This window comes from Rhineura floridana, chromosome 13 (assembly GCF_030035675.1).
Source record: "Rhineura floridana isolate rRhiFlo1 chromosome 13, rRhiFlo1.hap2, whole genome shotgun sequence".
Taxonomy (NCBI): domain Eukaryota; kingdom Metazoa; phylum Chordata; class Lepidosauria; order Squamata; family Rhineuridae; genus Rhineura; species Rhineura floridana.
In genome coordinates, this window is record NC_084492.1 from 2,576,225 (window position 1) to 2,597,173 (window position 20,949).

Genomic DNA, 20,949 nt, shown 5'->3' on the forward strand with positions numbered 1-20,949 from the left:
TGAACGTATTGGGAGTTGCAGTGGGCTCCCCAACCGATGAGGCTGGCATCTGTGGTTACAACGGTTCTGCGGGGTTCCCTGAACGACGTGCCCTTGGAGAGGTGTTGAACCTTGGTCCACCAGCGGAAGGAGAGACACAGTGCGGGGCTCAAATGAACTTTGCGATGGTTGGAGCTGGCAATGTCCTTTTGAAAGGGCAACAGAGTCCATTGAAGGTGCCGAGTGTGGGCTCGAGCCCATGGCACAATGTGGATTGTAGAGATGAACATTCCGAGCGCTCTGGCGAGAAGCATGACGTCTGCGGATGTTTGTTGCATCAGGGACCTTGTGATGCTTGTGACAGCAGTGATGCGATCTGGAGCCAAGAAAACCATTGCCTGCAGGGTGTCCAACATTGCCCCTAGATGTAGTAGGCGTTGGGTTGGTTGGAGATGGCTTTTGTCGAAGTTGACAAGCCAGCCGTAGGCCTGCAAAACATTGAGGGTGATCGTTAAATGATGATGAGCCAGCTCCTCAGACTTGGCCCGTATTAGCAGATCATCCAGATATGGGTAGAGATGAACCCCTTGGGTCCGGAGATAAGCCACTAGGATGAGTAGCACTTTGGTAAACACTCTTGGAGCAGAGGAGAGGCCGAATGGCATCGCTCTATATTGAAAGTGCTGGTGGCTAAAAGCAAACTGAAGAAACTTTCTGTGGGCTATGCAAATGGGCACATGGAGATACGCTTCCTTAAGGTCAATAGAAGCCAGGAAGTCTCCTTCATGCAGACTCTCCGTAATGGAGTGGAGTGATTCCATTTTGAACCTGCGATATGTTACCAAACGGTTGACAAACTTGAGGTCCAATACCACCCTCCATGATAAATCTCGTTTTGGCACAGCAAATAGGAGGGAGTACACCCCTTCCGACCTCTCAGTTGTGGGGACTGGCTCTATTGCCGCTATGTCCAAGAGGTGGTGTATAGCTGTCTGCATGATTCTGTGCCTGGCTGGTGCCGTTGGGCAAGGGGACGGATGGAATCTGTCTGATGGGGTTGCCTAAAACTCTATGGCATAGCCATAACTGAAAAGCTCCCTGATCCAGGAGACCGTAGTGAGGCGCAGCCAACGGTCTCCAAAATGAAGTAATCTGCCACCTATGGGAAGTGTGTTAATACTGCTTGCGTTGGCGAGGACCTCCCCTATCTGAGGACGATGAGTTGCCCCTGCGCCCTTGGTACTGACCTCTGCCCTGGAAGCGTCGGTTCCAGGAGCCCCTGAATGAAGTGGGGTCATAGGATCTGAAGTCGCGGCCTCGTCCTCCTGGCCGCGTTCCTCGAAAGGGCTGGTTAGTACGGAAGGGAGGAAATCGCCTGAAAGGCCTGCGGTCGATGTTCTTGACAGTGGCCAGAACCGTTTTGTGGGCGTCTTTGGGATCAACCAGCACTGCCTTTAGAGCTTCCTCGCCGAAGAGTAAAGATCCGGAGTAAGGAGCCCTGGACAGATTCATTCTGGCCGCTGAATCAGCTTGCCAGTGGCGAAGCCAGAGAGTCCGTCGAGCGACTATCTGAGCCGTCATGGCTCGCGCCCCCAATTGAGTGGCATCCAAGGTGGCATCGGCCACAAAAGCTGCTGTCTTACGCAACTTTATCAGTGACCTTCTGAGGGCGACAGGATCAGGGTTAGTGTCCTCTAGAAGATCATCCAGCCACATCATAGCTGCTCTGGAGAAAATGGAGGCTGAAGCGGAGGCACGCATGGAGAGGGCAGTGGCCTCGTGATTTTTGCGGAGGGCGAAGTCTATTCATCGCTCAGTAATGTCCTTTAGTTGGGATTCCCCTTCCCTGGGCAAAAGAGATCGTGAAACGAGGCGAGCGATTGGTTCGTCTGCCAGGGACGTCTAACTTGGTGGCAAAGTCCGGAGCTAGGGCGTAAAGCCTGTCAGCCAGGTTCTTGAAGCGTCGAGATTGGAATGGGTGAGCCCATTCTTCAGAGGCCAATTTGGCAATTGGGTCTGGCACCGGGATGTAGTGTTCAGTAGGTGCAGGGGATTTGAGGACCTTGGCCCCTTTGATAGCTGGGGCGGAAGAAGTTGAAGGCGCAGTCTGGAGTCCAAGGGTATTAACTACCCTGCGTGCCAGGGGCTGATAGTCTGAGGCATTAAACAAGCGATACGATGTATCCTCCTCATGATCTGAATAGTCGCTCCAGTCGTCTCCTTCAACATGGTCAGTGAAGGTTGACTCCTCCGCATATGAGGCTTCGTCAAAACATCTGCCTCTGGCTACATTGAAGCGATTTGGTGAACAGGAAGGATGAGCTTCATGACACGCACATTGGTCCATGTTGAGTTGAGGTATGGCAGGAACTTGTGGTAGTGACTGCATTTGGGTGAAAAATGCCAGCGTGGCTTGAAGTTGGGAGAGGAAATCAGGAGACAGCTGCAGCCCGGATGTGGCAGATGTTTGTGCCTGAGTAGCTATTGGAACAGATGTTTGGGGCGGTAGAACGGAGGGAGGCTGGTTAGGCGAAAGCTGAGTGGGAAAGCCAGCAAAATCTTCCTCGTCAGAAGAAGCGGCAGGGGAATGAAATATATCGCTTATGTGTGCCTGAGTTGCTGTGGTGGTGGTTGGCACAGAGTCATAGCGTGGGCGCTTTGGTTTGCTATGGCTGGAAAGATGTTTTGTCTTAGCCAGTGCTTTAACATGTCTGGTCTTAGTCGCCTTAGAATGTTGTGGCTTGGCTGTTTGTGACATGCCTGGCTGATCTGGCATCAAATTGGCTGATTGCGACATGCCTGGCTGTTCTGCCATCTTATATTAACTTGGGTGCAGTACACGGCCACAGAGGGGGCAGGATGTAAAGACCCGAACTGGCACAGCATACAACCACAGAGGGGGTAGGATACACTGGCAGATGGCTAAGTGCACTGCCACAGAGGGGGCAGGATGCACTATGGTATCAGCGTTTGTAATAATATAGGCTGTATTTTAGGCTTGGTACACTCAGATTAGTGCTGTAGGCTGGATTTCAGGCGTGATACACGGCCACAGAGGGGACAGGATGTACCGAATATAAATCAGTGCAAGTCAGCCACTAAAATTAAAGCTCCAGCCTTCAGAATACAAAACCAGCCACTAAGATTAAATTTCCAGCCTTGATAATACAATCACAGTAGATTTGTGTGAGGCAGCCACAGAAATTAAAGCTCCAGACTTGATGATACAGCCACAGTAAATTTGTAATACAATCACAGTAGATTTGTGTGAGGCAGCCACAGAAGTTAAAGCTCCAGACTTGATGATACAGCCACAGTAAATTTGTATGTAAGTAAGCCCTGTGTAAGCCTGTCTACAACACACATACAACACACATACAGATAGCTTGCAGGGAAGGTATCCGTTGGTTAATAAAGGGTAACAAAAAAGGCGGGAAATTTGAATCCAACCAAAAATGGCGCCCGGAAAAAAGAGCGGGAAAAATGATCCAAAAATGGCGGAGAGAGAAGGAGCAATGGCGGCCGTCTGGGGACGAACTGTGGGAACGGCTGCCCAGCACAGTCTCGCAGGAGGAGCCGCGGGGCCGATAGCTGCACTTGCGGCTCCAAAAAACCCCAAGAAAGAGAGTGCCGAGAGGAGCCTGTGACGGATGAGGCAGCAGGAGGCAAGCCGCTGCCGCCACCTGGAGCAGAGCTCTCTGCAGCGAAATTAAAGTCACGGAGAGAGGGGGAGAAAGAGAGCCGTATCAACAGGCTCCAGTGAGGCAGAACCCCGGCAGGCTGAAATTAGGTGGCTGGGAAAAGGCAGGGAGCCGCAGCCGCAAACTCCCGCCTGGGAGAGAACCGCAGCCGCGGTCTCTCCGAGGGCTCCACAGAGCGCGGCTTGAGGCAGGAAAAAACGCTACGGGAGAGACAGAGCCGTGATCTCCCGAAGCTCAAAATCGGCCAAAAAATGTAGAGAACCGCAGCCACGGTCTCTGTGGGGACCGACAGACAAGCAAGGGAATAAACTTAAATGACAAGTTAAATACAAAAGAGGGAGAACCACAGCCGCGGTCTCTGAGGGAACCCTCAGACAAGCAAGGGAAATAAACTTAAATAACAAGTTAAACACCAAGCAGGGAAAAAAGGACTGGGGAGACGCACAAGTAACACTGGGCTCGCACCCAGTCAAAACAAATAAACAAATACGAGAAAACTTAGCTAAATGCTACGCTATAGGATCTCAATCTTAGGATCTCAATCTTGTTCCTACGAAGGCAAGAATGAACTGGAGAGTGGGAGGGGCCTGACGCCCCTAGTCTTGACTTCAAAAACATTCTTGCCTTCGCACGATAGGTGGAACTATTACCCGTAGTGATGGCCCACCTCCTATGGAAAAGTACAACATTTGCAAAAACAGACTACAAGAGAAATGGCAAAGCTTAATTAAAGTGACAAGAGCAAATGATTCGGCAACTTTTTGGACAGTGGTCTCGAGGGGCTGCCCAAAAACAACAGGTAATATGGACAGCCATATTCCCATGAACTCTTGGGAAAGTTGTCACCAGACATCACAGGCAAATATAAACCGTTTTCTGCTGGTCGTCTCCTATGCAGTTAGACATTTCTAAATTAAAAGCTGGCAAAGCACTGGGGAGTGATGATATCCCACCAGAAGCACTTGCGGCAAATATAGAGCGCTGCGCTCCTATTCTACTGTTATTATTTACATGCCTTGATCACACAGCATGCATCCCAGAGGACTGGGGGCTGGCCATTATTATTCCAATATACAAAAAAGGGAAAAGTTCCAATTCTGCAAATTATAGAGTGAACAGCTTGCTGAGTATAAGCAGCCAGTTATATGCTTTTCATTTGCATGAGAAACTATTAAACTGACTACAGCAGGGAAATATACTTGAAGAAGAGCAGGCGGTTTTAGGACGAGACGCTCAACAGCTGACCAAAGGCTTGTTCTTCAACATCTTACTGAAACTTAGCTTGATCAACTAAGGAGGAGCTTCACACAGCTTTTATTGACTTTAGGTCGGTGTTTGATTCGATTTCAAGAGATACAATATTGGAAAAATTGGGGGGCACAAATATTGACAGGAGACTCCTTACATGAATGAGTAGTCTTTATGAAAACACACGCTTGAGGGTTAAATGTGATCGTGTTGGTCATTTAACAGGACCCATTCCCACTTTTAAGGGAGTTAAACAAGGATGTATTTTGGCTTCTATATTAACTCCTTGATCAAATCCTTAGCAAAGGAAAATTCACATCCTCACAAGCTGGCAAACAGATTCCTGTCAATCTTTCTCTATGCAGATGATGTGGTACTTTTATCTTTGTCAAGCATCGGTCTGAGGCATCTTTTAAGTAGTTTATTTATTTATTTATTTATTTATTTATTATTACTATTACTATAATTATTATATATCCTGCCCTTTCTCCCAGTAGGAGCCCAGGGCGGCCTCATATTGTAAAGCTTCATATTTAGCCTCATATTGTAAAGAACAGCTGACAATTAGCTATGATAAATCTAAGGTCCTAATTTTTAATAAGAGGAGGACTAGGCATCGATGGCAGATTAAGGACCATCAAATTGAGCAGGTTATAATCTATAGATATATAGGTGTAACCTTTCATTCAACAGGCTCGTGGAAAGTCCAGACAAAAAATGCCACTGCAAACACTCAGAGAAGAGCAAAGGCACTCCGATCTTTTTTTTACACCAAACGTGGTCAATATATTCCTGCAGCCATCCAGGTTTTTGTCGCCAAGGTTATAGCCCAGATGTTGTATTGCCAGCTATGTGTTTTAGATGATTTTGCCCCCTTCAAGGTCAAACAAACAAAATTTGTAAGAGCTATATTAGGAACGCCAACATGTGTACCTAATACAATTTTACAGTTTGAGGTGGGCCAAATCTCTGTAGAGGCATGAGCACTGAGATATAAGATAAACTTCTGGCTAAAGCTGATTTTTTCCCCAGTGGGAATAGCTCCTTGACACTCACTGAGCCTTTTCAATCTAGATGGAAAAGAACATTGTCTGTGAAATTGCTGAATTTGAGTTTTTCTACTGCTGCTATTGTGGCATTAGGTTATACTAAAGCTAAAATTGCTGTCTCCCAGCGAATTATGGACACTGATCTACAAAATCATTTAAGCTTGGCTGCACTTCGCTCTAACTATGGAGATTATGTACGAATGTTTACAACAACAAATTATATGACAAATTTGTCAATCCCCAAGTACAGAAAAACTTTCAGGCTCACTAGGTTCAGGGTTTTACCTTCTGCGCTTTTAGAAGGCAGATTTAACAAGGTTCCAATTCAAGAGTTTATGCCCCTGTGATGCAGGAAATGTGGAAACTGTTATGTGTTGCTGTATTGTCCTTTTTAGCAGGACTCCCAACTTGATCTTATCACCCCAATTCTTCAAAAAAATCCCAGGGAGGTCTGATGCATTTTATTTAGAGTATTTGCTCTCAGATCGGAACCCACAAGTCACATATAGTGTGGCAAGATTTTGTGCATCAGCTGTTACCTGTCAGAGTGATGATGGAAAAATAACAATAATAATAGCTAACCTTTTGGGGGCTTTTTGCCCACTGAGGTATTATTCAACACCATTAGAGTCATATTATCTCATGTTGCAGCTTTTTGTTTCCTTCTCTGTATAATGTTGATATGTTTTTATAGTTTTTTAAATATTTTATAGTGCTGGTCTTTGACCATAATGATTGATTGATTGATTGATTGATTGATTGATTGATTGATTGATTGATTGATTGATTGACTGACTGACTGACTGACTGTAAAACCTGGTGGGATCAGCTTGTATGTGTTTTCAAAATTTTGCTTCAAAGAATTTCTCACCTGATCAACTCATCCTCCCTCCAGCTGTGGCCAATGGAAACACTTTGCTGTAGGTGACTAGTGTGCTCACAGCCAAAGTTTGTTTGCTTTGGTTCTTGTTAAGATCCATACGGCATAGATGAGTAAGTTTCCATTTCCCTGATTCTGGTGTTTACAAGTGCAGTTGTTCATAGCAGGACTAAAGCAATCTGCAATGGTGCTTCCAGAGGGGAGGAAAGGTGGACCTAATATTGTAAATTCAGATATACAAACAGGTTGTTGCGAATATTTTTTTAAAAAACTTACTGGATTTCCCACAGAAAGAGGAAATACAGATTAAGGGGGTGGGAATGCAGTTTGGTATTTTAATGCCAATAACCTTGTATGGACCCTGCAAAAAATTTGCATGCATGAACCACACTGCTCTCACAATAAACATCCATCTGGAAGCACCCTGAAACAGCACCAAAACCTCCCTAGACCATCCTTTTGGCCTTTAGACCACCCAGGTGATCAACTACCATGCCTAAAGAGCAAGGGAAAGTGGGACCCTGGCATTTAAAAGTTTGTCAGGAGAGTTATTTCACTGTGATGAATGCTTCAGCCATCTTGTTTACTCTCCCTGCATTCCATCTCAAAGCTACTTTAAAGTTCTACTGGGATGGCATACCTTGTCATTGTTCCTCAGAATTAATGGGACTTCATAGACCTCACAAGGGGCGTAATTCTGGAAAATCACTTCTGATGGGAATGGCTGAAATAGAGTCTGGTCGAGATCAACGGAGGAGAACTGAAGACACAAAGAGATATGTGTAAATGCTGCTGACAGTCAATTCAATTCAATTCAATTTATTGTGCGGTCACAGACCCAATAAGGCAAATCATCAGATAAAAGAAAACAGTCTATAAAACATTTGAAATATACAATAAAATAAAAATATAAATATGACTTTAAAATAGAACATTACAGTTTGAAAAAGAGGACAATCTTACGTATTCTTTGAACTGAAAAAAGGAACTTAGCTACTAGCTCTATGGTCAACTTGTTGGTATCAGCCAAAAGATGTTTCAAATACCAGTCCAAAGACCTACCAGGAAAACTTTCCATAATAGGACCAAGGAATCTAGTATGTTCTTCCTTATAAAAATTACAAGCAAAAAAGTCATGAGCCAGGGATTCAACATCTGCATCACTACAGGAGCATAACCGATTTTCATAAGGCACACCTTGATAACGTCCTTCTAGTATTGCTGATGGGAGACAATTAAATCTGGCTCTGGAAAAAGCATGTCAATATTTTGGGATGGGTCAAATTATCCAAATATGTAGTGTGTTTAGGGAATTCAAAGCGCAGATCTAAATACAAAGGTGAACAGGTTTTATAAGCATTTGACATAGAGCATTGGAAAGCAATATCTTTAATCAGTTTTTCTATAACCAGTTTTACCGTCTTAAACTCTTGTGTGGAAAGAAAATCCATAGAGAAACCTAACAGATGCAGTTTAGCAAGAAACATTTTAGACCATGAGCTAATAAAAACATCCTTCCAAAGAAGGTTTAACTAACCTAGGGAAGGGCCATCATAAACCACTTTAAGCCAAAATCTAAAAGCTAGGGACCAAGCAGTACATTCAGTCAATGTGAGGCCGGCCTCAAGTCAGAGGGCTGCAGCAGAAACACACCTTGGCATTCCGAAAATAGATCTTAAAAATTTTGACAGGACATTTTCCACATTTGAATGAAAACCTTGAACCCAAATTGGAACTCCATACAGCAACAGAGACAGGATCTTGGACTTAAATACCTGGATAGCAGCGGGTATATATTGGCCTCCCTTAACATAAAAAACAACAACAAAGAATGGCCTTAGTGGTGTTCCGTGCTGTCTGGACTGCAGACCGTATATGGGTAGCCCAAGAAAGTGTGGAATAAAACATAACACCCAAATATCTGAACTGCTTGACTTGGTCTATACACTGTCCATTGACTATCCACTTTTTCACTGATGTACGCTGCGAGAAGACCATAATTTTTGTTTTACTAAAATTGATGGTAAGTAGGTTGTCTTTGCAAAAGGTCATAAAAACACGAAGTAGGTGTTTAAGGCCTATTTTTGACAAAGGCATGAGAACGGCATCATCAGCGTATAACAGTAATGGGCATTTGGTCTCAGCCACTTCAGGTGGATGAAAATCTGCAGCTAAACAACTTCTGCTCAAATCGTTTAAATAAAGATTGAATAATGAGGGCTAATATGCAGCCCTGCCGAACCCCTTTGGTGGCAGGAATAGATTTTGTCAGACTTCCATCTACTCCACATCTTACACAGAGTGTTGTACGCTGATAGACATTTAATAAGATAAAGCAGTCTCTTATCCATAGAAAAGCGGGATAGCTTAACCCATAATTTGTCTCTCGGGACAGAGTCAAAGGCAGATTTCAGATCTATAAAGGCAACAATCAGGCCATTTCGAAAAGAACTCGTATATTTCTCAGCTAGATGGTTTAGCACTATACAGTGGTCAATCGTAGATCTGCCCTTTCTGAAGCCTGCCTGTTCCTTGCCCAAAATGTTTTCACCCTCTAACCAGTAGACCAATCTTGTATTTAAATAGCTGGCATACAGCTTTCCCACTACTGACAATAAGCTAATAGGTCTATAGTTTGAGGGGTCTTCTCTGTCCCCTTTCTTAAAGACTGGTATCACAATGGCCTCAAGCCAAGCCAAAGGAAATTTGCCAGAATTATTAATCTGTGTAAATAGATTTGCCAATGGGGGGGGCACCAATTTATATGAACCTTCAACATTTCAGGGGGTATAGCATCAATTCCCGGTGCCTTACCAGACTTAAGACAACTAATCAGAGACTTTATCTCAGATTGTGTAACAGAAGGCCAAGGTGGAAGAACATTTAGATCTACAGTGGGTAGGCTGTTCGATGGATACTCTCTTATGTCCGTGAACAATTCAGAAAAGTGATGTTCCCAAATATCAGCAGAGATATTACAACAAACTGAGCTTGAGGAACCTAAAACATCAGTGGCTAGTGACGAAAAAAGTTTTAAATTACTATTTATAGAGGAATCTATCAGAGCCTTCCACCCGTTTTGAACTGCTTGTCTCTTTTTATTAACTAGAAGGTGTTTATACTTTTTTTTAATTGTTTAATATTCTTGGGGTAAAACATTGGAATTTTCCTTTCTATATTGATTATATACCGTTCTCAATTGCCTCTTGACTGCATAGCTTTCCTTATCAAACCATCTAGGAGCACTCTGTTTCATTGAAGGCCTTAAAATATGTGTTTTTGACTTTAGGACCGTATTCAGGGCTGAAATCAATTATGAATAATTGTTTAAAGCAGAGGTAACTTCAGTAGCTCCTGAACTGCAAATTTTGAAATCTTTCCCGAGAAGAACCAAGAAAACCGACAACCTCGTTCAAAACCTCTTCTGACCAGTAAATCCTTATGTCTAAGGCTAAGGGATTTAGCTTGATATTGAAATTTAGCATCCAAATGGGCTACAACAAATAATAACAGAGTAAAATTAAGAGGTAAATGGTCACTGTCAAGCCTATCACCTACTGTGCTGACAGTCACTGAACTGGGGAACTGGAGCAGGCCAGCTGCACTCAGAGCTTCTGTGCAGGGATCCTCCCCAAAAGGAAAGGTACAACTTCAGGCACTCATGGGATAGCAGCATGCCAGACCATTCGTGTCAGGATTCCAGCGTACCTGTTGCATGGATTACTTCTGCTTCCTCAGTTTATGCCTCAGTGCCATTATGTACCACCATTAAGAATATAAGAACATAAGAAGAGCCTGCTGGATCAGGCCAATGGCCCATCTAGTCCAGCATTCTGTTCTCACAGTGGCTGACCAAATGCCTGTGAGAAACCCACAAGCAGGATCTGAGCACAAGAGCACTCTCCCCTACTGAGGTTTCCAGCAACTGGTATTCAGAAGTATGCTGCCTCTGACTGTGAAGGCAGATCACAGCCATCATGGCTAGTAGTGTGTGATGGCCTTATCCTCCACGACTTCATCTAAACCTCTTCTTAAAAAGTCAAAGTTGGTGGCCATCACTGCCTCCTCTGGGAGCGAGTTCCATAACTTAACTATGCACTGTGTGAAGAAGTATTTTCTTTTGCCTGTCCTGAATCATCCAACATTCAGTTTCACTGGATGTCCACAAGCTGCAGCATTATGAGAGAGGAAGAAAAGCTTTTCTCTATCCACTTTCTCCATACAATGCATAATTTTATACATCCCCTTGATCATCTTGGTTGCCCTTTTTGAACCTCTTCCAACTCTACAAATATCTGTTTTCAGGTGAGGCGACAAGAACTGCATTGAGTATTCCAAATGCGGTCGCACCACAGATTTGCATAACAGCATTATGAAAGCGGCAGTTTTATTTTCAATATCTTTCCTAACGATCCCTAGCATGGAATTTGCCATCTTCACAGCTGCCGCACACAGGGTTGATATCTTCATTGAGCTATCCACTATGACCTCAAGGTCTTGTACCTGGTCAGTCACCGCCAGTTCAGACCCCCATGAGCGTATATATGAAGTTAATTTTTTTGTTCCAATATGCTTAACTTTACACTTGTTTCCATTGAATTGCATTTGCCATCTTACTGTCCATTCACTCAGTGTAGAGAGAGGTCCTTTTGGAGCTCTTTGCAATCCCTTTTTGTTTTAACCACCCTGAACAATTTAGTATCATCAGCAAACGTGGCCACCTCACATTCAGCAGAGCAGTTTTACTAAAATTACTAAAGTGTGCTACAAGAAAAACTCAACCACGCATTGTGTTGGGCATTTAGGAACTTATTTTCTGAATTCATTTTTCTCAGCTTAGTACTTTAGTGGGTTATATTAAAACATTTATCTGAAAAATATCTGAATTTTACACCAGTCTACACCAGAAGCTTTTTGCTGAATACATCTCCTTCACCTCTATGACATACTTACTCATGGAGTGGGAGTTCTTTTAAATCTACAGTCACATGTCCCCTCGTCTTGCAAATCTTAAGTAGAACAATACAGACGGACAAGATTCTCCTCCGCAAGTGGGAGGTAGACATGCTGTAAGTCACCTCCATCTTAACTTGCCTACTAAAAGCACACTCCATCCACCTTAGTCCTGCACCAGTTAAAGCAGCAGCTGAATGGAATTATCTGGTAGTCCAAGCACCCATAGGGCTTCATCAGCAACCTTTGCATGGGATATGCTCTACCAGCCAGTATCAGTAGAGGAATGGAACCCACTTATTGTGATTGTGGGGTTGCTTGTCCAAATCTTCTGTTATTTTTTACTACCAGCCAATTCAACACTCTCACACTCTTTAATCACAGTGCTTGGAGGGGGGGAGAGGGGGAAGTCTTAAAATGCAGAACTCTTTTGTAAATTCTGTCTATTAGAGAGGGTTTGCTGGGATTGGGTGGCATTTGTTCAACTTGTGTTTGTTTTCTAGTCTTTCCTAATCAATCCCAGTCCCATCCTTATTTTTTTTTAAGTTGGTGTCTGTTTTATTTTTCTAAATCTTATTTTCTTCTAATTTCTAAGAATTATTATTATTGTTGTTATTGTTTCAATTGCTATCCACAAACCATAAGAAGCAGCCAGCTTGTGTGGCTGCAAGGAGGGCACGTAATTGTATTATTTTATTATTACCCAGCCAGCAATTCTCAGCCTGATAATTGGCATGACTGAGCACTTGGTCTTTTTAAAAAATCTTTTTTGAAAATAGGAAACTTTAAAGGGGGCTATATAAAAACTCCTGGAGTTAACCACCTGGTATTTGGAAGGATTATGTCATGGGCCCTATGGAAAATGCTTGGCAGGATTGGGAGAATGGAGACGGATTTGTCGATGTTTACAGAGGGGGCTGGGAAAATCACAGGGGAAGTGCTTTCAGAAACCTCTGGCAGCTCTATGCCTAGTGAGTCTACTAACATCAGTAAACCCCCACTTGTGACAGAGTGAGAGGAATCCTCACTGGCACCCAGCCCAGACTTAGCCTTTGACCAAAAAGACTCTAATTAACCAACTGGACTCTTCCAGACGGATAAGAATGAGCCTGAAATAACAGTTTCTCCAAGGTAGCACTGACTGGAGAAAAGACAGTTTCAGTTAAAGGAATTCACATCTCTTTCCAGGAGAAGTCCCTGCCTCGCTTCTAAGATTGGAAAGTGCCTGCCACCTCTCTTTTATTTAGAGAGCATGATAATGTCATTGCAACAACTCTCCATTGCTGTTCCCATGCCTAGTTTGCGCCTGTTCTATATTCTGATATACCTCATATGTTTTGATGCTTCATCCCTATGCTTCTGGAATAAAGTTTTACGCAAAACCAAGTCTTTCAGTCCTGAGTCTGCTTCTTTGGACAGGAGTCAGGACAGGTTAATCCCCTCTGTGGGGGCTTCTATGTCCCCAAATTTAAAGTTCCTATGTGAAAAAAACAAAACTATTATGTCCATTTTAATTTTAAAATATTTTAAACTTTAAAGATGGCTAGCATGGAAACCCCTGGAGCTACGCACCTGAAATCTGGCAGAGTTAATTCCCTCTATAGGGACTGCCCCTCACAGGCAGAGTATGGCAGATCCCCTCAGGCAGCAGTTTGGGGAATACTGTTAAAGGGCAATAAATTGCCAACTATTTAGTTCATTATTTCTGTTTCCTAACTCCTAACTCAGCAGAGCAGAGGGAGCTGTGTCAGCCGGTCCACCGGAGAGGAAATACAAGCAAGCCAGCTTTCAGAGAGACAGCGAACAAAGCGAGTGAACAGGGAGAGCAAACAGGAGTTTGACAAAGGAGCTGTAGCGAGGAAAAGAAAAAGGCCAAGAGGGCTGTGAAGCTGTGTGCTCTGAAGAGCTCCATAGCCATTTGATTGGAAGGGGTGTGGCCTGATAGCTATTGGCTGAAGGGCGTGGCCTGAGAACCGCTGAGGGCAACAAGCAGCACCTGTGTGTGCTGGGACTTTCATTCTCTTTCCTGACTCCTAACTGAGCAGAGCAGAGAGAGCTGTCTCAGCTGGTCCACTGGAGAGGAGATACAAGCAAGCCAGCTTTCAGAGAGAGAGCAAACAGAGACAGCGAACAGGGAGAGCAAACAGGAATTTGACAAAGGAGTTCGACAGGGGAGGGCAAGGGGAAGGTCCCTAAAACAAATAAATAAATAAATAAAATTACTAATTCTTCTTGTGTGGCGCACCGCATACGAGTAGGACTCTCAAGTTTACCCTGAAGTAGGACAGGACAACACACAGGCCACTCCGAAATAAGTATGGCACACCACATACCAGTGGGGTTCTCCTATTTACCCTGAAGGAGGACAGGACAAAGCACAGGGCATTCCAATACAAGTAGGAAGAAAGAAACAAAAGGCAGCAGAGACTATGGACAGAAAGGACACTCCAGTGGTGGTGACCTGTAAAGTGTGTGCAATGTTTGTTTTCTTGCCTAAGAACAACATGGCGTACATGTGAAACAAGTGCAAGCTGGTGGCACTGCTGGAAGAAAAAGTGAGGGGCCTGGAATGGAGAGTGGCCACACTGAAGAATATAAGAGAAGATGAAGCATTCTTAGAACGCTGGAACAACAACAGCAAAGAGAAGTACAGAAGGTGGAAGAACAGCAGCATGTTGAAACAGAAGAGGAGACTGTTGTGGAGAGCAACAACATAGAGGAGCAAACTCCATGGAAAAGGGTGACAGTTAGGAGCAGATGAGCAAGAAGACATCCATCACCAGTGGAACTACTTCCAGGCACTTGAGGATGAGACTAGAGGACAGTCTGCAGGGGAAGAATTACAGGAGAACCCATGTGCCAGTGAGTGAGAGGCTGAAGCTCAGTCAAGCAGAGGCAATGAAGCCACACCCTACAACAAGAACAAGAGAAGAGTAGTAGTGGTGGGAGACTCTCTACTGCATGGGATTGAAACCCAAGTATGCCAAGAATGTATACTAATGCACAGAGTATGGGAAACAAGCAGGACGAACTGGAACTCTTAATACAGGAAGGTAATTACGACTTGATAGGTATAACTGAAACTTGGGGGGATGACTCCCATGACTGGAATACAGCAATAGAAGGATACAACTTGTTCAAAAAGAACAGAAGAAATAAAAAGGGAGGTGGAGTTGCGCTATATGTTAAAAATATATATCCCTGCACAGAAACGCAGGAAGATGAGCATGGTAGCTCCACCGAGAGTATCTCCTACAGAAAGTGGAGGAAGCAACCAGAGGATCAGCTATCCTGGACTTGATTCTAACCAATAGAGATGATTACCTAGAGAGGTAGTGGGCTCTCCAACACTGGAGGCATTCAAGAGGCAGCTGGACAGCCATCTGTCGGGAATGCTTTGATTTGGATTCTTGCATTGAGCAGGGGGTTGGACTTGATGGCCTTATAGGCCCCTTCCAACTCTACTATTCTATGATTCTATGAGAAGATCCATAGACTTGCCAGGTATGCTGCTTCCCTGAAGGACAGATTAGAGATGTGATGGAAGGGATTACCATCACTCATAAATGCCACTGACAGATATCCCTTTCTTTTAATCCATGTGGGAACAAATGATACTGACAAGTGGAACTATGAAGATATCACATCAGACTTTGAAGCTGTGGGAAGGAATCTGAAGGACTTCGGGGGCCAGATAGTTTTCTCATCCATCCTTCCAGGACTTAGAAGAGGAGTGGAAAGGGAAAGAAAAATACTCTGGGTGAATGACTGGCTATGAAGGTGGGGCTGACGCAAGAGATTTGGTTTCTGGGACCACGAGCTATGCTTCCTGGAAGATAGGTTGCTGGCAAGTGATGGGTTGTGCCTCACAAGGACTGGGAAGGCATGTTTAGCCTTGAGAAGAGAAGACTGAAAGGATATATGATAGCACTGTTCAACTACTTGAAAGGTTGTCACACAGAGGAGCGCCAGGATCTATTCTCAATTGTCCCAGAGTGCAGGACATAGAAAAATGAACTCACATTTCAGGAAGGCAGATTTCAACTGAACATCAGGAAAATTTCTAAGTGTTAGAGCAGTACAACCATGGAAACCAATTACCTAGTGAGGTGGTGGGCTCCCCAACACTGGAGGCATTCATGAGGCAGCTGTCAGATCTGCTCTAGATCCTTGTCCATCTTGGCTAGTGAAGGCTAGCAGGACTACTACCACCGGCTGGGCCAAGGAAGTGATAAATGCCTCCTTGAGTGAGGGAGTAGTCCCTAGTAGCCTCAAGGAGGCAGTAGTGAGACCTCTTTTAAAGAAACCTTCCTTAGACCCAGATAACTTGAACAATTATAGACCGGTGGCGAATGTCCCCTTTTTGGGCAAGGTTCTGGAGCGGGTGGTTGCCGGTCAGCTCCAGGTGCTCTTGGATGAGACCGATTATCTGGATCCGTTTCAATCCGGTTTTAGGCCTGGTTTTGGCACTGAAACAGCCTTGGTCGCCCTGTATGATGACCTTTGTCGGGAGAGGGACAGAGGGAGTGTGACTCTGTTGATTCTCCTTGATCTCTCAGCGGCGTTTGATACCATCGACCATGGTATCCTTCTGGGGAGACTCGCGGAGTTGGGAGTTGGAGGCACTGCTTGGCAGTGGTTCCGCTCCCACTTGGCGGATCGTCACCAGAAGGTAGTACTTGGGGAACATTGCTCAACTCCTTGGACTCTCCATTGTGGAGTCCCTCAGGGGTCGGTTTTGTCCCCCATGCTTTTTAACATCTACATGCAGCCTCTGGGTGCCGTCATCAGGAGTTTTGGAGTGCGTTGCCACCAGTACGCTGATGACACGCAGCTCTATTTCTCCTTTTCATCTTCTACAGGTGAGTCTGTGGATGTGCTGAATCACTGCCTGACCGCGATAATGGACTGGATGAGAGCTAATAAACTGAGACTCAATCCAGACAAGACTGAGACACTGTTGGTGAATGCCTTCCCTGTTCAGATGGTGGATGTTTACCCTGTTCTAGATGGGGTTACACTCCCCTTGAAGGAACAGGTTCGTAGTCTTGGGGTTCTTTTCGATCCTTCCTTGTCTCTGGAGGCGCAAGTGGCCACGGTGGCAAGGAATGCATTCTACCACCTTCGGTTGGTAGCCCAGCTACGCCCCTATCTGGACAGGGATGACCTCGCCTCAGTTGTTCATGCTCTGGTAACTTCTAGGTTGGATTACTGTAATGCGCTCTACGTAGGGCTGCCCTTGAAGACAGTTCGGAAGCTTCAGCTAGTGCAAAACGCAGCAGCCAGACTGCTGACGAGGACCAGCCGGTCAGCGCATATAACACCTGTTCTGGCCCGTTTGCACTGGCTACCTATTTGCTTCCAAGCCAGATTCAAGGTGCTGGTTTTGACCTATAAAGCCTTACACGGCGTGGGACCGCAGTATCTTGTGGAACGCCTCTCCCGCTATGAACCGACCCGGTCACTTCGCTCAGCGTCTAAGGCCCTCCTCCGGGTACCAACCCATCGGGAAGCCCGGAGGACAGTTACTCGATCTAGGGCCTTTTCTGTAGTGGCCCCCGAATTGTGGAATAGCCTCCCCGAAGAAATACGCCTGGCGCCGACGCTTCTATCTTTTCGGCGCCAGGTTAAGACCTGGCTATGCTCCCAGGCATTTTAAAGCGTTTAATGTTACAATTTTAAATCTCTTTGTTTCAGTTTATTTATTGTGATATTTTGTATTTCTGTACTTTTAATCTTTTGTACACCGCCCAGAGAGCTATTCGCTATGGGCGGCTTAAAAATGAAATAAAATAAATAAAATAAATAAATGCTTTAATTTGGATTCTTGCATTGAGCAGAGGATTGGACTTGATGGCCTCATAGACCCCTTCCAACTCTACTATTCTATGATTCTGTGAGATAGCAAGACAGCAGACAAGATCTTGTTCTCTTACTTCACATATTCACACCAGATGTTTGACATTGCAACTCCCATCAGCCCCAACCTGCAAGAGTATAATTGTCTATCTATGTCATGGTTAATGTGTTTTATTGTTAATATAGAATCATAGAATTGGAAGGGGCCTATAAGGCTATCGAGTCCACCCCCCCTGCGTTTTGCTCATCAGTGGCTACTAGCCATGATGGCTATGCTCTGCCTCCATAGTCGAAGGCAATATTCTTCAAAATACCAATTACTGGAAACCACAGAAGGGGAGAGTGCTCTTGCACCCAGGTGCTGTTTGTGGACTTCCCATGGGCAACTGGTTGGCCACTGTGAGAACAGGATACTGGACTAGGTGGGCCATTGGTCTAATCTAGCAAGCTCTTCTTATGTTCTTAACGTTTTTATGTTTGTTAAAAATAAATAGGGGTGGGGAAGAAAGAAGAGCTACCTTCTGGTGTGAGGTTTCACTCATGTCCAAAAGCTGCACAATTCGAGGCAGATGCACCTCATGGATGCTTGCCAGCTTTTGCTCCATTGTCAGAGACATCTCTTTCAGGAACTCAGATGGAGTCAACTGTAATTGAGAAACAAGACCACAAAAATGTCTGCATTAAGAAAGGCTTACCTTATTAAGCACTTCTGAATAATATGTGCTCTCTGATGCCAAGAGAATTCCAGACCTCCATTAATTTCCCTGATGAGACATTTGAAATTCATATATATGGGTAGGGATGGGGGAGAATATCTGCTAAATCGGACTTAGTGCTGGATTTCAACCAAATTCGACACTCCGCTATCTTTTTGAACTGGCACATTTCTTGCGGCAGGCCGAAGCTATAATCAGCACTGAGTTTTTGAGGCTGCGGCTGCAATTGGCACAGATCTTTTGAAAAAATTCCCCTATCTTACGTAATTATTTTCATGATTTCTTCTAAGTTTTTGCATTCATAACACTGTTTTTTAAATAAAGCTTAAATTTTAGCAGGAAAAAAGACACTAAAATAGTACTGCTAACAAACAAGAATAGCGAATAGCGAAAGGGAGGGGAATCATTAAGCAGCACATCAGTTAGCCCAAGGCAAGAGACAGACTCAAAGGTGATTATCTGACTCACTGATGTGTAAAGGGGGGGGACCATGTGGGACACTGTGATCATTTACATAAGTATTTATGTTAAAAATTATGCATTTTTTGCCACCAAAAAAAACCCCGTGGCTTGAATCACTGAAGAAAATCCCACAGTGCATTGAATGGGCAAGTGCCAAAGCAAGGGGGAACAAAAAAAGGACAGCTTAGGATTGAATGACAGGCTACAAGCAGATCAGAACTAGGCATCAAACCCCACCCCAATATAGAGTACAGGCCTTCCATCCTACCTATCTTAACTGAACTTTTATTGGAAATGGCATCTGCATGCAACCTTTTCAGACGTTTGAGTATTTTTTCTTCTAGCGTTGAACCAAGTCAAATAGTTAAGGTGCAAAGTGATTAAATTCCATTACTATTTTAGACACGTGGGATTTTGGTAGGGATAATTTCTCTGTTGTGGAGAAATACAATAGGAGGGGGAAAATCTTATTCTGTTCATGCACAGAACTACAAACATGCTGGTTGAGAGTGTCAGCCAGTGAGTGGGGGGGGCATGTTTCAAAGGTATAAACCCATTTGCCACTTTGGGCCTCATGAACAGATAAGGAAAGTGGGTCAGAAATATTTATAACTAATAACTTAATTTATCAAACTGTGTGCATCTATGCCTCAGTGGAACTCCCTTCTTATTGGCTTCTGCCATGCCCCTTCGCTACAGGCATTTTGACAAGTGTTCAAGACCTTCCTCTTCAGTGCTGACTTAACCAAGATTGTAATTAACGTGCATGTTACAGAGCAGCTCCTTAATAATTCTGTATGCTTGCTAATGTGGTTGTTATACCTTTATATTCACAAAAAACCTTGAGGTTTAAGAATGTACCTATAGCCAACAAATATTTCCACCAAACTTTAAAGAGCAGGGGAATTGGGAAGCTATAGTGAATGCACCAGGGGAGCAGGAGACCTGACCTCCTCTCTGAGATATTGTACTGCCCTACAAATTTGTCAAAATGCAAATGGTCTTTCACAGTTCAATCCACCTGGACTGTGACTATCTTAACTATATCAACTGTATTAATATTGTTGCTTCCTCCCTGTTAAAACAAGACCAGCACAGCACATGTCTTGTTTCTGTTATTTGGGCTGATTGCAGATGTTGCCATCACTCACCATATGTTCAGAAGCACATTACCAAATTCTTCCAAGCCACACAGGAAGTGGATTGGACTGTGAAAGGCCAACCCAAATTGTGTTTGCATTTTTACAAAAAAATCTGAGCCCAGACATTTGTTTTGAATACCAGAAGTGAACTGAGCTCACAGTTGTTCTGCATAGAAATCCAGTCCTGGTTATCCTAAGCTTTCCTTATTTCTGCAGTCAGTCTTATTTGGGAGGGAGAAGTAATTTTGTTGCTGCTATTGCCAAACAACTGTGAGTCAGCAGCCCTCTATGCCAATCTACTGCAAATCACCCAGACATCTACCAAGATATACTGATTTACCCTCTGCCCACTCCTGGTCTAAAATGACCATTATATTGAAAATGTACTCTCTTCTGCTTACTGTCTCTCATCAAGACATGCCAAACTAAAAGGCATTCCAGAGTCATTATCACAAACGCCCTGAGGCTATTTCCTGACTTGGCTGGGCATTTGATCAGTTTAGTGCAAAGATACATACTGGGGCATCCTTCTTCTTTTCTTCTTTGACCAGCTTTGTATAGCGAGGTGCCACCACTTTGCTTTGAAATCCTTCTGGTAACTTGTAGGGATCCAACGATTTCTGGACTCTGTCTGTCAGCATCTTCGATTAATCTGTCAGAGACTCTGGAATAAGAACAGCAAACTTGGTTTAAACAGCTCGAAAAAAGTACCCTGGAATTCATAATTGTGCCTGAGCTCGATTCATCAATGTTTTAGGATTGAGAATGGCTTCCAATTACTTCCTTTCGAACACATATTGATATGAAACCCCATGTAGAAGTCAGTAGAAAAGCTGGCTCAAGATCTGATAAGAGATTATTTGATGTACATGGATTTTTGTTTCTCTGCATTCTGGCAACAAGAGAAAAGTCAGCCTTTCCTCTGACCTTTACCCAGGTATCACACCCTTTTGTGTGTGA

At 44.1% G+C, this 20,949-nt stretch overlaps 1 protein-coding gene across 2 annotated transcripts in view; it reads right to left on the minus strand.

Moving 5' to 3' along the window:
• Positions 1 to 20,630, minus strand: part of HYDIN (HYDIN axonemal central pair apparatus protein) — a 426,739-nt gene extending 406,109 nt beyond the window's left edge. For both annotated transcript variants that reach the window (XM_061594057.1, XM_061594056.1), the window contains exons 1-3: positions 20,508 to 20,630; positions 18,188 to 18,313; positions 7,498 to 7,617 (exon numbers count right to left, since the gene is read on the minus strand). In XM_061594057.1, the coding sequence (XP_061450041.1) occupies positions 7,498 to 7,617; positions 18,188 to 18,313; positions 20,508 to 20,630 (369 nt within the window). The remainder of the gene's footprint in view (positions 1 to 7,497; positions 7,618 to 18,187; positions 18,314 to 20,507) is intronic.
• Positions 20,631 to 20,949: the final 319 nt, after the last annotated feature.